General features: G+C 52.2%; 6 protein-coding genes across 6 annotated transcripts; 1 reads left to right on the forward strand and 5 right to left on the reverse strand.

Annotated features, from left to right (window-relative positions):
- Positions 1-234: 234 nt before the first annotated feature.
- Positions 235-1,575, reverse strand: CKM354_001249500 (uncharacterized protein; the record flags this gene model as incomplete). The annotated part of the gene is made up of 1 exon (XM_044808017.1): positions 235-1,575. One exon carries the CDS (start codon positions 1,573-1,575, stop codon positions 235-237), a length of 1,341 nt encoding a protein of 446 aa, XP_044663952.1.
- Positions 1,576-5,285: 3,710 nt separating this feature from the next.
- CKM354_001249600 (uncharacterized protein) lies at positions 5,286-6,970 on the forward strand (the record flags this gene model as incomplete). Its single annotated transcript, XM_044808018.1, has 2 exons — positions 5,286-6,247; positions 6,301-6,970. 2 exons carry the CDS (start codon positions 5,286-5,288, stop codon positions 6,968-6,970), a joined length of 1,632 nt encoding a protein of 543 aa, XP_044663953.1.
- A 1,108-nt stretch (positions 6,971-8,078) lies between these two features.
- CKM354_001249700 (uncharacterized protein) lies at positions 8,079-9,735 on the reverse strand (the record flags this gene model as incomplete). The annotated part of the gene is made up of 3 exons (XM_044808019.1): positions 8,079-9,204; positions 9,261-9,363; positions 9,420-9,735. 3 exons carry the CDS (start codon positions 9,733-9,735, stop codon positions 8,079-8,081), a joined length of 1,545 nt encoding a protein of 514 aa, XP_044663954.1.
- Positions 9,736-10,657: 922 nt separating this feature from the next.
- CKM354_001249800 (uncharacterized protein) lies at positions 10,658-11,770 on the reverse strand (the record flags this gene model as incomplete). Its single annotated transcript, XM_044808020.1, has 2 exons — positions 10,658-10,851; positions 10,912-11,770. 2 exons carry the CDS (start codon positions 11,768-11,770, stop codon positions 10,658-10,660), a joined length of 1,053 nt encoding a protein of 350 aa, XP_044663955.1.
- A 708-nt stretch (positions 11,771-12,478) lies between these two features.
- On the reverse strand, positions 12,479-14,062 carry CKM354_001249900 (uncharacterized protein; the record flags this gene model as incomplete). The annotated part of the gene is made up of 3 exons (XM_044808021.1): positions 12,479-13,482; positions 13,537-13,862; positions 13,920-14,062. 3 exons carry the CDS (start codon positions 14,060-14,062, stop codon positions 12,479-12,481), a joined length of 1,473 nt encoding a protein of 490 aa, XP_044663956.1.
- Positions 14,063-14,775: 713 nt separating this feature from the next.
- Positions 14,776-15,729, reverse strand: CKM354_001250000 (uncharacterized protein; the record flags this gene model as incomplete). The annotated part of the gene is made up of 2 exons (XM_044808022.1): positions 14,776-15,634; positions 15,689-15,729. The coding sequence occupies 2 exons, from the start codon at positions 15,727-15,729 to the stop codon at positions 14,776-14,778; spliced, it is 900 nt and encodes a 299-aa protein (XP_044663957.1).
- Positions 15,730-16,540: the final 811 nt, after the last annotated feature.

Consider the following 16,540-nt stretch of genomic DNA (forward strand, 5'->3'; position numbering starts at 1 on the left):
GCTATTCTGCACAATTCCATACCATCTGCGACACATGCATCTCATGCGAAACCGCTCCATTCCGCGGCGTCCGAGGCTGAGATCTCACATCACAGATTGGTGTTGCCCACTCAGCGTCACAGCCTGACGAGCACAGCAGTGAGAAATGGATAGCGCGTGTGGCGTCAAGCCAAGGTCCTGTCAAGAATCTTGCATTATATCTCATAAGTAAATTGCATATCCTATATCAAATGCCTAATAGGACATTGATCCGCTTCTATCATGATTGGGTATCCCGCTGAACGCAACATTTGAATCATTCAATTCGCTCAATTTCGATCTGATCACCGCCGCTGTCCTCGAATGCTCTGCACGAAGCCATTGGCTCAAGCTTTTGTGTAAACCATCGACTCCTCCGAAGCCACCTGCTTCTGCAGGATTGGTTCCGCTTGAGCACTGCGTAGCAAAGGCATCGATGACAGCGCCAACTCGCTTCATTTCGCTTGAGACCAAATGAATATTCATAGCAGCTTGTACACTCTGGTCATCGATCTGAAATGTGCCCAGAGCGATCTGTGTGGGTGCTACTGCTTGTGCCAGAGTTGGCATGCTTGAAGTTCGTTTATACGAAGACGATGCCTCACTCATCATTGGTGACTCCGATCCCACTGAGGTATACCCTGTTGAGGTTGACGCAGCGGAATTGGTGCTATACGATGATATCGTCGTGGCCGTAGATGAGGCTGTGGAAGACATGTTGCCAGCGGATAGTGGCATCAATGGCGTTGTTGGAGCGCACCCAATTGCTTGCTGATACCAGATGAGTACTCTTGACAAGATTGATGTGTACAGCAAGGCCAGATGTGGAGATCTCGCGCATGGACATCTGAGCAGCCGGACGAGTCGCTCGCAGGCATCGCGATTGATGCCCAGAACCTGGTCTAGAGGTACTTGACTGGTGGGACTTGTCAGTGTTATGCCAGCTGGATTTTGTGTTCCGTTGCCGAGTTCCAGGAAAGATAGGCACCCGAATACAGAACATGCTTCTCTATGGCAGTCGTGTGTCGAAGTGTTGTGAGATGATGGAGTGGCGCTGCTCGACTGGGGATAAGCCACATGATCTTGCGTCTCCCTTACGGGTGTTGTAAGATTTGTATCGAAGTCGCTGTTCATTGCAACTACGAGGTTCCAGTCGTCGATGTCCATATTGCTGAATTCTTCAAGCGTCGGCATCGCTTCTGTGCTGTACATGTTGGCGAAGTCGGCTGTGTTGAAATCGGGCATGATCGATTGGCCCATCAGAGAGTCCAGATCGGAGGTTGTGCTTGCAGTCGGGGTTTCAGGCAAGCGGTAGGCATGTTGCTGGCTCGTGATGACTGCTGTACTTCCAGCGGAAGATGCTTGCCGGGAACGTTGGTCGGAATCAACGCGGATTGGTTTCCTATTTGATTTCCGACTGATTCCATAAACGCATTCGACGTCGAGCTGCGCGCAACGAGAGCAGCTTGGGTGCTCTCGGCTACATTTGAGCTTTGCAGAGCCACATCGATCGCAGCTAGCTCGTAGCTTGGGCTGTCTTGGTGCTGTGCTTGGCATGTTGGCAGTGTAGCACCGCGGAATGAATTAGGTAGTCAGGCTGAGAACACTGATCAAGATCAAGAACTGAAAGTATGTAACGGACAATGTGCTTCGAGAGGGCGGCAGGTCTTTAAGTGTGCCCACTTTCTGCTGCAGCTACCAACAGAGGAAGCTCAACCACTCTACCCTGAATGAAGCATGATCGGCTAGTTCCACCGGCCATAAACCGGTAGACCAATGCGAGACCGGTTATCGCGTGAAGCGGAAGGCCTCAAGTGGCCGTATGTGGTAGGCTGTATCATAGGCACCGGGTCGCAGATGAAGACGATCTCTGTGTCGATCTGGGTCAACAGCGGCATGAGGTGGGAAACGCTGCAGGTCTGACACTTGTGAACTTTGATCTGCCCGCGTGCTGTCTCCTGCTGAGCACGGAGACTGTCGCACGCCGTAGTGGTGGTTCGCGGGATAGTGTCTCTTGGCGTAAGGCTTCGTCGCGACAAGTACGATAGGACTACTGTAGCTGTGCAACACCCGAGGAGCTAAGCAAGGGTCTAGCGTTCCTTCAGCTCAACACGCACCGCAGAGGAATGAGCGGCCGCAGTCACCGAAGAAAGAATCAGCAGTCTCACTCGGCATCAGCACTTGAATGAAACATCGGGGTTGCGTAAGACTTGCCGCGACTCACAATTGTAATTGACCCAGCTGGCATGATCACTCAACACAGTACGAGGCGGTCAGAACATTGTAACATCCGCGAGTCTCTGGATATGGCAGGTCGAGGTCGTGCACAAAGCGTACCTCCGGCGCGTACATAGCGCAACGCCGGCAGCTGCGGACCGAGTCGATGGAGCTCAATGTCTTGTTCGTCCATGGCGGTTGCTTGTGAGAGTGCTTGTCGTTCTTCAACTGGAGTTGGTGGCTTGGGAGGATCAGCTCCTTCGCAGCCAATAGCGTCGGGAAAAACAGGCCCTGTTCATCCGAATCGTCATCTTCCTTCCCTTCCATGTGAGAGGTTAGGTAAACAAAGCTACAGTAAGGACCAAAGCTCTAAATCAAGACTGCAGGCGTCTCGGATCAATTTGCACTTGACTTGAACGTGTACACGTGTGCACTACGCCATTGAGTGAATGCTCACATCTACCCTATGCTCTGGTCTCGTCTTCCTGTATGCTCGTCAGCGTTGTCTAGCCAGGAGCATGGTGGCTTCGCACTTGCTGCGAAGTTCTTAGTTCTTCTCGCCGCCGCATGGAAATGCCTACAGCTGTGCTGCTCAGCAGCAATCGTTCGCCACAACCGCTACCAGGCTGTGAAAGGCATAGTCCCACACACCGGTGCCTGCGCGTTCGCTTCCTCATGGATGGTCGAGCCAATCCTCCCCCTATGCAGAGACGCGAATGCGAGGTCAACAGCAGAGGAGGCTACAGCTGCAGAGACTAATGCACGTTCGGCAGTATGTTGGCTAGTGCTGATCACCTCACTTTGCGCTCCGCCAAGCTCGCCAAGCTTTCTCTTTCTCCTCCTGCGAAGCTTCTCTTTGCAATCTGGCAAATGGGCTGACAATCATAGATCCTGCTTCAGCCACGTATAAGATACGCCGCAAAACCTCTGTATCGCGACAGCGTATGACGCTTACTGCCAGCGACGATGTTGTAAACGCCACTGATATCGCCGCCGCACTCAGAAGCCTCCAGAGCTGCTGCCCTAGCCCTAGGACCCTGAGATCTACAATCAGAAGACGGCACAGTGACGCCGCACGCGAATCCGAGCAGCACGAATGAAACGGTACACGTGGTTCGCAATACTCATTCACACGCATTGTGTTCCGAGCTCTGCAATCAGCATCGAGCCGAGGAATTTTCCGAACCCAACGCTGTCCCACATTGAATCACGCTGAATTGGGCTTGCCTGAGCTCAGTGAGCTGCGCATCATTAGTGACTTCGATGTCTCCTTGGACAAGAAGTCATTATGAATTCTCCCACTCCGGTGTAACACAAACCGTTAAGTGGGAGGAAAACTCGTGGAATGCCTGTATCAAGCCTAAGATGTCTCCGCAGCCACGCAGCGCCACGAGATAACAGAGTTCGACCAAGCTGTCACTGAACGCGACCCACCCAGGTTCCACATTCACATGTTTGTTGCGACCACCAACACGAAACGACGATCTGATCTGCTGTCCTCCCCGCCAGATACCGACGACCAATGTCGATCGCGCCACGAGCTTCCTTGTCCAGCAGGTGTAGCGACAGTGCGACCGAACGAGGCCAGAATCCAATGCCGATCCAATATGCGCCGGAGATGCCTAAGTGAAGCATTTGGGCAATGAGAGCGCCAGGCAAGGCACGTCACAGAATGCGCAGAGTTACATTATGTTCCGGCTGTTGCGACAGCCACGAGAAGACCCTGCACCATCTCGCGAGTCTTTCTTGCATTAGGCTGAGGCCAAGCTGTCTCCCAGGCTTATCGCAGCTTGTCAAATGCTTTTGATGCTGCGCCTAGCAGATAGCGCCTCGGCTGGCGAAAGTTGTCGGTTCGTTTGACTTTGCGGCGGCACAATTGCTGCCACCAATAGAGACCAGCAGTTGTCCTTGTTTGAGGGAGCTCTGGAAAGGAATAAGCAGGATGGGATTGGCTGGCGCTGGGAGATGTATAGACATCAAAGTCTCGTGGCTTGCAGACGAGGCACTTTTGCTCTTTCCGCCTTGCTTCAATTGGGATACGAGAGTCCAAGACACGGGAGGCTTTTTCGCCCGCAGCCTTGCATGCGGTCGCTCTGTCAGGTTTCGTACTCTCGCAAATACGGATCTACCCGTCTTCGCAACAGTTTGTACAGAGACTCCAGAACTCTGTGTCAAATCACTGCATCTCGTATCCTTCCGCCTGCAGCTGTGATGGCCGCCCGGAATAACGTGCGAAATGACCGGTGTAGCTCGCAGAAGGAACACAGTCCACATCGATCGATGTTGGCATGCTTCTCAAAATTTGAGATTCTTCCAAATCAGATAACTGAAGTCGTCGTCATACTAGTGCCTCGTCAGCAAAATCCTCCTTCCTTCAGCGTCGTCGCGTCCTCCCATCCTTCCGATAACCTAATCAATCCTGTCTTATCCTGTCTTACAACTCAATCAATTCTCTTGAACAGTCATCACAAGGAATAGCCAATCGGGGAATCGGTCGGGTTTTGTGGCTGACTGGCTGTCGCCGTGATCTACGCGGCCCTCGCCCTTCATCCTTGTGGCGTTTTCAGCAGCAGCGGCAGGAACAGGAGGATGCCGCTTCGAACGTCACTTCGCATCTCAGCAGAATTGTTAGAGTGTGAGAGAAGCGAATGCGACTTTTTCGAGGGCAGCCTCGCGGATTGCGTATTTCCTGCATTTGTCTTGTCGAGCTGAGAGAACTGATGCATTGCATGGACCGAGGTGCCTTGGATTTCCTCGGGCTTTGGCCAGTGTCACGTTTCGGGTTCGTTGTCGGGTTTTCGAGATGGCTTCGCTCTGGGGTTCGGATATGTGGACAGCGACCGGCATTGACGCCTGGGACACTCGGAGCGATGGCCGGGCAGTAGTAGCTCGCAGGAGAGGTCTGTTGGCATCTCTGTAACCTCGAAGGACGAAACGTTCGATGAACATATGTGTCGAATGTGTTGATCGTGGGTGTTAGCCAAATAATTGTCCAAAGTCGTAATCATCATTTTCCTTGCCACACCTATCCCACTGAACACAAGTAAACAATGGGTTCAATCGAAGCACCACCGAACAGCATTCTCGATGTCGCTATTGTCGGCGCAGGCCCAGTCGGCCTTGCTCTGGCATTGGACTTGGGAAAACGAGGCATACACACCACTGTCTTCGAACGGAAGCCAGGCACATCGTCGCAGATTGAAGCCAAGGCCAGTGTGATAAATGAACGAACGATGGAATATCTCCGCCGTCTTGGCTGTTCGGAGGAGGTCGCAAATTCTGGCTATCCCAAAGACCTACCTGGCGATACAGTCTTCTGCACTGCTCTGCATGACAAGTACATCGGAAGATTGGAGATGGACTCAGCGAAGAAGCGTGAACTGCCAGAGCAAAGTAGTGAGATGTTACAGAGGTGCCCGCAGTGTTGGTTCGATCCGATTCTGGCGAGAGCGGTAATCAAGCAGAAGATGACCGACATGAGATATGGCTTTGAGGTCTCTGGCTGTGAGCAGGATGCGAACGGAGTAACGTTGTCGATCAAGAATGTCGAGACAGGCCTGCTCGACTCGGTCAGCGCAAGATATGTTGTGGCTTGCGATGGTCCCGGCAGTGCAATTCGCAAGTCATTGGGCATTGATTTCCAAGGAAAAGATCTGGGGCTCATGCTGAGTTCGATCGTGGAGGTCGATATCAACGGCAAGCCGCCTTTCGGAGCTGCGGCAGAGCGGTACATGTGCATCGGTACAGAGGGCACGTGGGGAAACTTCACCACGATTGATGGCCGCAATCTTTGGCGGTTTGCAGTCGCGGGCATCAAGGAGAGGATTGATCCGAACACGTACGACATCAAGCCACTAGTGAAGAAAGCATTGGGCCGAGACGATATCGATTTCGACGTCAAGAGGGTTCTTCAGTGGCGCAGGTCCCAATTCACGGCGGATCGATATAACTCCGGAAGAGTGTTTCTTGCTGGAGACTCTGCTCACACAATGTCTCCAACAGGTGGCCATGGGTAAGCATCTCCTTTTGTGATTGTACCATGATTCGTACTAACCTGTCATCAAGAATGAACACCGGCATGGGCGACGCGTCTGACCTCAGCTGGATGTTGCAAGCTCTGCTGGAAGGCTGGGGTGGACCAAATCTCATCGCAGCATACGAGAAAGAACGTCGGAACATTGCTGTGCGAAATGGCCAGACCTCAACCAAGAATTTTGCCATCTGGCAGACTGGTAAGGACAAGATTCTAGACGACACTCCCGAGGGTGAAGACCAGAGACGCATGACTGGAGAGAACATGGCGGCCAACATGCGACAAGAGTTCCAGAGTCTCGGGCTTGCGCTCGGATACAACTATGCGGACTCGCCACTAGTTGTGCCAGATGGTTCTGAAGCTCCAGCTGATGACCCCGAGGTGTATATCCAGACTGCTAGACCAGGTCATCGAGCACCTCACTGCTGGCTCGAGCAGGACAAATCTACTGTCGATTTGTTCGGCGATGGTTTCGTCTTGTTGCGCTTCGGACCTGAGTCGGCAGATGATTCGCGTTTGGAGGAAGCAGCAGGCAAGGCCAGATTGCCTTTCCGGTCGATATCCATCTCGTCGAAGGATGCGGCTGATTTGTACGAGCGTCGACTCGCGCTCGTGCGCCCAGACGGCATGGTGGCTTGGAGAGGCGATTCTTTGCCGGCAAATGTCGACGAACTCGTTGACCGTGTGCGAGGTGTCATTTAAACATGTAGGGAGATGATTGAAATACTTGCAATGTGTAGAATCCAGCAGAATTGGCTCGTTCCCCAGACTCTCGCGATCGTGTTGCGTTGTTTGCTCCGCGGTGGCACAGCCGTTGGCGGTGTCCCGAAAGAGACGGATTCTGCCTTTATAAATGCAACGGAATACTGCTTTGTCAGGGAAGTGGCTAAACACCAATCATCTGAGATGTCTCTTCGCAGGCCTTCCCTTTTGCCATTTGGAAGCCTTTCAGGTCGTGTGTTCGATTCGTACTGTAAGCACAAAAGTGCTGCTTTTTGGCGCTTCTTATGCAGATGGCATCACTCATCACAAGCCTCCTGCCTGCTGATCCCCCGCATCGGCAGAGCAAAGTATACATGTCCAGCAATATGCTGGCAATCTCCCAACCTCTTGCGAAATCGTATTCAAGTGGGCGGAGTATCATCGCAGGCTCATTGTCGAACTGTGCACTGTCATTGTCGTCTTTGCCCGCGCTCACCGCCTACAAATCACGTCGTCGCTCTGTACGTTGCCGGACAATGTGATCCCCGGCGGGATCATGTCGCGGGCATCCTGCAAACTCATCTTGCTGCTCGGCAGCCTGCATCTCTTGCTCGTGCTGGTTTATGTTCGCCGACTGTGTCCCTGCCATTCCGTGGCCTACCCAGTGGTTCATCGATCACTTGCTTTGGATCAAGCGTATGAAGTGACTAGTACGATTCATATATGGTGAGATTGTGGAGGGTTATGTTGTTGACTCTACGCGTCTTGAGAGACGCGACGCGGCGGACGAAGAAGTTGTCTTGGCAACTTCAACTTCGACCAGGATTTCCCCTCCACTCCATTCCTTCCCTCGTCAGTCATCACCACGTCCACCGGCTTCATTCGCAGCAATTGAGACGCGGCGGTATCAGCGATGTTCTGAGACGGATCATGTAAGTACAATTCGTCAATGTTCATCACGGTCCAGAGACCACACACAGTCACATCCTCTGTGTCTACTTGAGGTACTATCAAATTTCCACCGTGTCCGTATAACGGACCAGCAGCATTGAGCGATGTTCCACCGGTTTCTCATATCCAAAACATACCACAACGCTCCTCGCTTCTCCTACGACTTGGGAGCATTGAGCTTCTTATCCATCTTCTCCCTCCATTGAGGTCCCTGCTTCTTCAACGCAAGGATGGCCAGATTGCCGGTAATCCAGCAGAACAAAGCGATCATGGTGCACATCCATCCCGTACCCATTACATCGATAAGGGGCTGAACGACCACGGTCGCGATCGTAGCCAAGATCTGTCGCACAAAGTTGTTCAAGGCAACTCCGGCCGAAGACTTCTTGGGCGTGAACTCCGTCAGCATGGTTTGGACACATCCAAAGACAAGCATGGCTCCAATGCCGAAGAAAAAGTTGGCAACGCAAGAGACGATCCAGTGGACACCATACTGTGTGACCCAGCCGTACCAGATCATGGCAGCAGGATAGAGTGAGGCGGCGATGAAGATGTTCTCCTGCATGCGGTCTTCAGGCAAATAGATCGGCTTGCCTTCGGCGTCGTAGCGGCCAGCTCGTTGAGCGCCACGCTTCATCAAGTAGTCGATCCAGCGCCCACCAGTCTGGGAAGCAACGGCATAGCCCAGCATGGGGGCGAGGTACAGCAGGCCGACAATGAGAACATCGAAGTTGTATGGCGCTTCGCCATAGTCCGCCTGGATCGCAATGTTGATGACGTAAATTGCAGCGAAGCCCAAGCCGCCAGAATAAACCGTGACCAGAATCGGAGGGTGTCTGAGCAGGCCGAGTGTTTTGACTGGATCAGTGAAGCGTGCGATGACGCTCTTCTTCACCTTCTCACGTCTGGCCACAGTCTCGGGAAGCAGAAAGACGATGGAGAGGAAGAGAACGCCACCGAAGATGACGAGAGCCCAGAGTGTGCTTCGCCAGCCGAGTTCCTGGGCCAAGATACCCCCAATGACAGGCGCAATTCCTGGTCCACAGAGAGGACCCAGGAAGAAGACTCCCATTGCCTTGCCTCGCTCCTTTGGCTCCCAGAGGTCTGCGACCGTCCCAGATCCGACCGCCTGCACAGCGGCTGCAGCACCGCCGGTGAGGATTCGGAACACGATGAGCATCGCAATGTTGACGCTGACAGCGCTGATGACGGAGAATACAACGAAGAGCCCGAATGAGGCGATATAGACTGTCCGTCGGCCCCAAATCTCTGACCAGGAGGCCCTGCCACTAACGTCAGTTCCGGATTACAATGCATCTGCGTTCGGTAATGCACATACCACCACATGGGCGTGAGAGCCATTATCAGCAAATAGAATGCCAACGACAAGTTGACCACGCTGGGCGAAGTGTCCAAATCCTCGGCCACAGGACGAAGGGCGGCTGCAGTCAGGTCAGCATTGCACACATGAGCTCAGTCGTGGCGTTGCCAGGCTTACGATAGAAGATTGCGGCGCCCGTCGAACTCGTCCCAGCGGCGAACGCGAGAATAACGGTCATCATCCACTTCGTGCCATTCTTGTATTCGAAAGGCTTCTCGACCTCGGGAACAATCGATAAATTTGCCCAAAGACCTCTGCGCTCTGCTCTAGGCACAGCAACTGGCCCGCTGGAACCTGATTCGGGATTTTCCTGCTTCTCTGTTTGCGCAGAGTCCACGTTCTGAGGAGGCTCTGCTTCCACCTCTTTCTCCTCTCGAGTCGAGCTAGCTGTGGTCGAGCTCGCGTCGCTTGGCTTCTCGCGCGCTGCGGGCATTTTGGGCTCTTCTGACATTGTGCTCGACTGGCTCCAGATCTTGGGACAACACGCTTGCCACCGTCTCAAAATATGCCTTCGACGTTCTGTATAGGGCAATTTCAAACTGAATCAAAGTCTCGGTATCAAGGACCAAATATGACTTCAATCAAAAATCGCAGATGTCATAGAAGATCAAGTTTGCAAACGTTGTTGCAAGCAAAGCTGCAGGGGAACAAGCAGGGATAGCAGAAGGCGCGTATATCATCACGCTGTTTTCTTCGGACTTACAGCTTATGCCCCGGGAGACTTGACGTACGGGGCACGAAATATCTGTACTTGGGAAGATCATCAAATGATCAACAGCGGACAGCCACGAATCAGCACGGAGTTATCAGGCACTCCGACTCTCGCTCCCCTCTTCAGACTCCGGTGATCAGCGGACATGTATGCCATTTTGGCAAGCACTCGTACACCGGGCAATCCATCGTCGAGCTTGATAAAAGCTTGGGGCGCCGCGGAAAAGGCTTGTATGGTGTTCAACTTTGCGTAAACGGGATTTTGTAGCCACTTGCGCGGCCCTGCATAAAGCTTGCGACCCGGTGAGAAACTCTCCCACACAGCTTGTGTCGAAGATTGCCAATTGAGGTTGTGAAGATCTGCATGTGCAGGGATTGAATTCCCGCCATGTGGCATACCCCGACGCAAAACCCGATCACGGGATCTCGTGAGCAAATGGCGACCAAGACGTCCCGGGGCCCTCATGACGTGGGTGCATCATAATGTTCATTCATGACGGCTTGCAGTTGTGTTCTCACTCGGAAGCGCTGCCGCTGTGAGCGTTTCGCGAAGGCAGATGAATCTGATGTCTTGGCATTTTGATCGGTCTACAAGCTGGATACGCTGACATCTTGCAGTAAAGCATTTGCTATGGAATGAGGAATCATAGTTTGATCACGAGCTTTGTTGCGCTGACGCCCTTTCGCATTCTGTCGATGCCATCCTGGATGTATGCAAGACCTTCTCCGACAATCTCGGGATTGGGCTTTGGTTGCAGACTGCCATTCGCAAGTGCCTTTTCCATCCAGTCATGTACGATCTTGTAGACTGGACCAGCTCTCAAAGCAGGAATGCTCACTAGGTGAAATGTCAGCTGGCTTTTCTGCAGTCCTTTCAGAGTCGAGACCGTCTACTCACATCTCTGCGCATGGACGTCCGCTGGAAGCTCGACGTTAGGCGGATTCAACACTGCAGCAATTTTCTTCGGCCCCGTCGTTTTCGCCAGAATCCTTGCACATGGCAGGAAAGATCTCTCTTGGTCCACAATGGCATCGTACGCTCCAATGACTGTCTGGCCCTCCAAAGCAGCAATGAGGTCACTCTCGACATCTGATTGAGCATGATCGAAGACCTTCGATGCGCCAATCGAACGAACCAGATCATGATTCTTTTTACTCGCTGTCGTGTAGACTTCATAGCCTGCTGCCTTGGCCATTTGTATTGCACAGCACCCAACACTCGAGCTACCTCCCCAGACCAACAATACAGCACCGGGCCCAGGAGCTGTTGAACTGGTCGTTTCACCGCCTAGCGCATTTGTGTGCAGACCCAATTGCTCCGGCACGAAGAGTCCCGCAGCAGCTGTATCGCACGCCAATGGTAGGACAGCTCCAGCTTCGAGTGCGACATTTTCCGGCAGAAGTGTCGTATTGCTTTCATCTAATTGCACATACAACTGGAACCCACCCCTCGCAGGTTGGCCTGTTTGTGCTCCATTCGCATTCGCGATGACTCGGTCACCTACATTGCGCGTCGACACTTCGCAGCCGATCTCGACGACTATACCGGAGAGATCTGCGCCTAAAATTGTTGGATATGGGATTTCTTTGCCGCCGATCGGAGGGTTGGTATCCTGGATCTTGTATTCGAGTGGGTTGATGGCGGCGTGTGAGGTTTTGATTATGATGTCTTTGGGGCCTGGGGTAGGATATGGAGCTGGTTTGACTTCTAGGCGTGCTTGAGGGGATGGTATCCACGCTGCTTTGTTGTCGGGCATGATTGGATTTATGGTGGGTTTGTTCTGGATTTGATTGGTTCTTGTGCTTGTCGTGATTCGTTTGGACACACCCAGTAAGAGCAAAACTGACACTGCGTAGCTTCTTGAGCTGTTGAGTCGTAGCGACATCAAGGTGAATCAAGAGGTCGATGAAACCTGCTCCATGTTGTTGGATCCGAAGCTCCGTTCGGGGTTAACGTTTGAGCATCGACTTTCGCGACTATTGCCATTCATGTAAGATCGTTATCTCCGACTCCATCACGCACCACTCCTCCGTCATTTCTCTCCAGAAAACTCGACTTTCTGACTACGCTTGCACTTGCAATCGGTAGAGATGTCCGGTTTCTTGCTTGTGGTCACTGGTCAGAGCATGAGTGAATCAAGCACACCGGCCATAGCATCTTCGGGTTTCCAGACCCTTGCTCGGGGTCTGCAACAGAGCCTTTGATTCGCTGGGACTCAGCCGTTGACGACATGGGCCTGCACCTCAGCTCGTTCCTGGCGGCGTATTGATTTCCTTCTCGAAGACACTCGGCACACCACTGTGATCTACAGGTATCGTAAAGACCTCGAGATGAGGTTGAGTATGATAACATCGAGATCTGATGGGATTTCATACGACAGAAGCGCTGCATAGTGTTGCTGAGATGGTGGAGCATTTTCTCACTGTTCCAACAGCTATGCAGATGCTCATTTATTCTACAGTGCTTACGACCGCTCAGGTGACCCCCGAGCGCTATCATGCAACGCCTCCAACTTACTCTCTGCCAGATCCGGAACATTGTCCCAAGCTTTCGGGAGACCATCATAGAACACCCATCGCGTGGCATTCGCGACGACAAACTCTCCACCATGGCCAATGTTCTTTGCCATCGTTTCTGCAACTTCCTTCGGCATCTTTGTCCCTCCTGGCTGCATAGATCTCTCAATCGAATCCATCGCGATATGAGCGATCTTCACAAAGTCTTTTTCCGCAATTGGCAATTCGCATCCCATCTCTGTGAAGTGCCGTTCCAGGCTGTAGAGCGAGCGGATCAATTTCGTGGCGTGGCCTTCGTCGCGGTATACGATCGAACGATGGAATAGTTCTGGCCAGCTATCTGTTTCATTCTTTGGAGCGTAGTTGATGATGCGCTCGGGATACAGATCTGGACATCCGCAACCTGCGTACATCACTGCGTCGACTCGTCCCTTGGCTTCGAGGATGCGGGCCTTCTCTTCCAAGGTTAACCAATCTTGTCCAATGATAGCGGGATAATATCCGGAAAGTGTGACGTTGTGCAACAACACGAAGTCGATTTTCTCCCGCTTGCCAGGTCGTTGTGCAGCACCCATGATGTATGCAGCAGTGTGCATCATCTCGCTCATCTTTTGCTGGATATTCTCTTCCGTGGGCTCAACTCGGAACTGGCTGAGATGACGAGCGAATTGCTCGCTGTTCACTCGCTTCATGAGGCCATCTGCGATCTTGTTGAATGGATCATCGTCCTTGACTGCCTGAGCGATGGCAGGATCATACTGCATAGTCTTGGTGATGTGCAGGAGAGGATGTGAGTTCGATTCGGGATTCTTACGCAAGTATTCCTCCGTGGGGAGCAGAAATTCTTTGGGCCAATTCTCATGCACACAGGCTCCTGCGAGAGATTCTGCCAGTACGCTAGATTGTTGCCACTCGATTGCACACCCAAGATGGATCATTGGATGCACGAGGTCTATCACATTGTTAGCAAGTCATGTCGAAAGCCACATGACAATCGTCGACTAACCTGTATACATCCTGCAGAAGATATCATCGGCTCTCGCATCGCCCTTGAGCACATATTCTCGAATCACTGCCTCCGGGCCCATCGATTTTATCTCGGACTGGAAGAACTCCAAAAAGTCGATATAACGGACATCTTTGCCTAAACATTCGTTGAAGACTGCCGGATCATGCAAATCAAGGTCGTTCGGCACAGTTTCGTGATCTCGATCGATGGGCGCTTGATATGGTGCGTTGTAATCCCACATATCTTTCAACTCTTCGGTCGTGGCTCCGAGGGAGTACATGGCGAGTAAGTGGTGGGTGATGTGGTTGTGGAAGCCGGCGTTCCTGCATGAGAATCGTCAGTCCTGGGTTTTGCTGTGGATAGGCGGGAATGAGTCTCACCATCGTGTGTGGTAAAGATCATGATTGAGTGTCAACAACTCAGATGTTAATCTTGCACTCTCTTCTGTAAGGCCTTCGGCATACGTGTAGCCTGGAGTCTCTTTGGTCGTCAATTCGACCTTGTCTACAGGTGCTGTGAACATGGTTGCTACACGATCGAAGAAACAAAACTGATGAGAAACGCAATTGGATTCTTGCGAACCAGATGATGCACTGGCAACGCCGATAGTGCCATTGAATTTAACTATATCAATATCCCCGCCAATGCAACAGCCGAAGACTCTCGCGATCGTAGCAGTGGCTGAAGGCCGGAAACCCGAAGGATTTCCCGACCCACTTTTTTTCGCAAGTGCTTGTCAATGTCAGCAAGGTACGCTTCGGAGAACCCTGACGCTTCGTCCCGCCAATTTTCGTTACACTCGAGTTTGTGCGACGATGGAGACAGCAGTCCGCGTGGGATGATCAAGAAAGTGTACCCGTGGTGACAACCCGTACTCCGTACAGACATTGAGATATCGCTATGAGATACAGCAGAATGGGATTCGTCAAGAAACATTGAGGAAAGATCTGATGCATTAGAGAAGGGCCAAAGGCGGCACTGAACATGCTTCAAGAAGTAGAGGATATGAAGAGCCATCGAGCACTTCTCGTGACGCGTTCCACTGTGTGAAAGTTGTCGGGGCAGGAAACATAATTTGGAAAGACGAATAGTCTTTTGAAAGCAGTATTACAGATGTTACGGAATTATAAATATGCCATTAGGCACAATAGTAGGCAGCAACAGCCTCAGCAGGGTCTCGTCTGGTCTTTATCTTCGTACTTCCATCCTCATCGATGTCATGTCATACACAATACTCTAGTTGTCGTCGCCGATGATGTTGAGGTAGTTGAGTTGGACGCGTGTGCACTCGGCGAGCTCGCCAGTAGAAATGACCAAGACCTCAGCGAGAGTCTCGCCTGGGCAGACGCTGAGGATGTTGATAGCGGCAACACCATCGCCAAGAGGGAAGGCGATGCTGAGGTCGAGAGTCTCTTCCTCATCGTTCTGTGCAACGGTGACGAAAAGGTTGCCCTCACCCTCGAGCGCGTTGGTGGCATCGGCGAAGAAGACGTAGTATGCTGTTTGGCCCTCAGTGGTGGTCAGGAACTGGTTGCCGATGTTGGCAAGGGCGTACTGCTCCGTGTTGGAGTCGAAGAGGACGGAGCCATCCCCAGTCTCTGGGTTGAGTGAGGAGATGAAGATATCCTGATCGTTGTCGAGGAAGCTGCCGAAGGTCAAGAGGTCTTGAGCAAGTTCTGTGTCTGGCGCCACGTAAGCAGCGCTACCGATGACTGGGAGAATCTCAGTGATCGCGTCAGTGAGAACGTTGCCGATGTAGATGTTGTATGGGGTTGGCTCGACTGCAGCAGTGGTAGTGGTAGTCGTGGCCGAGGTCGTTGTGGTGGTGGTCGAGATGGTTGTGGTTGTTGCTGGGTAGGTGGTAGTCCTCATTGTGGTTGGGTAGTACGACTTGGTTGGGTAGCCTGGCTGGTAACCAGGTCCGTACTTGGGACCCTCGTAAGATGGCTCCTTGGGGTGATACTCTGGCTTTGGTGCCTCGTAAACTGGCTCCTTAGGCTGGTACTCTGGCTTCTCGGCCTCGTAGTGAGGCTTCTCTGCCTCGTAGCTTGGGGAGCCGTAGCCGCCATAGCCACCTGCGGCGACGACAGTGGAGCTGAAAGTGTGTGAGTACGAGCAACTGACGGTCCTGATGCGATGCTTGACTTACAATGCGGCAGCGCCAGCAAAGATCTCGACGAAGTTGACCATTTTGATTGTTTGTTTTGGTTTTTTTGTGATTTTTGAGTTGCTGAGGCTGATGAGCGAATGTGGGTAGTTGGTTGCTGTGAAAAGACGCTGTTGCTGATGAGAATGAGAAGAGGAGGGAATATTCTGCATTCTTATACAGTGCTTCTCGAGAACTGAGGCTCTCAATCGCGACACTTGATAGCATGAGAGACATGCGCAATATCGACGGACCATGGTTAGAGTCCCACATAACGGCCTGGGCAGATCAATCCGTTTCGATGTCTGTATGGGATCTCAATGTTGTTATCGTCTGCTGGCTCCGCATTTGAAGAAGGATAATGTATCATGACATATTTCGGACCTAGCGTGAACATACTGATTTTGCTATTTGTTCAAGCATCTTGCAATCGAATCGCTTGTCCAAGGACTCGGTGCACGCAGACGCCAGTGATGGTACGTCTGTCTGAGTAGGTGTGTATGCACAGGGCGAAAGTAGGCTTGCGGGAAGCGTGCAACGTTCAAACGGTCGTACCGGCTGAGCCAAATCCATCAACATGTTGTTGGTGATCTTGGATACCGTTTCCTCTCGCTTGGGCGGCTGTAGAGCGGCAACACGGTTGCTTACCGCCAAAGGCTGAGATGTTGTCTCTCATACATGTGTGTAGTCGATGCTGAGATTCGTCGTGTCCAGTGATACCATGCACATATGCATGAAATCCCTCAGCAAGGCAAATCGTTGAGAAAGCTGCTGTATTTCAATGCAGGTCAGCTCGATCAGCGTGCTGACCGCTCGATGTGTCGCTTATGCTGTACGTTTCAACTGGTCTTCATC

The sequence above is a fragment of the Cercospora kikuchii genome (genome assembly GCF_019650295.1).
Source record: "Cercospora kikuchii DNA, contig_00009, whole genome shotgun sequence".
Lineage (NCBI taxonomy): Eukaryota > Fungi > Ascomycota > Dothideomycetes > Mycosphaerellales > Mycosphaerellaceae > Cercospora > Cercospora kikuchii.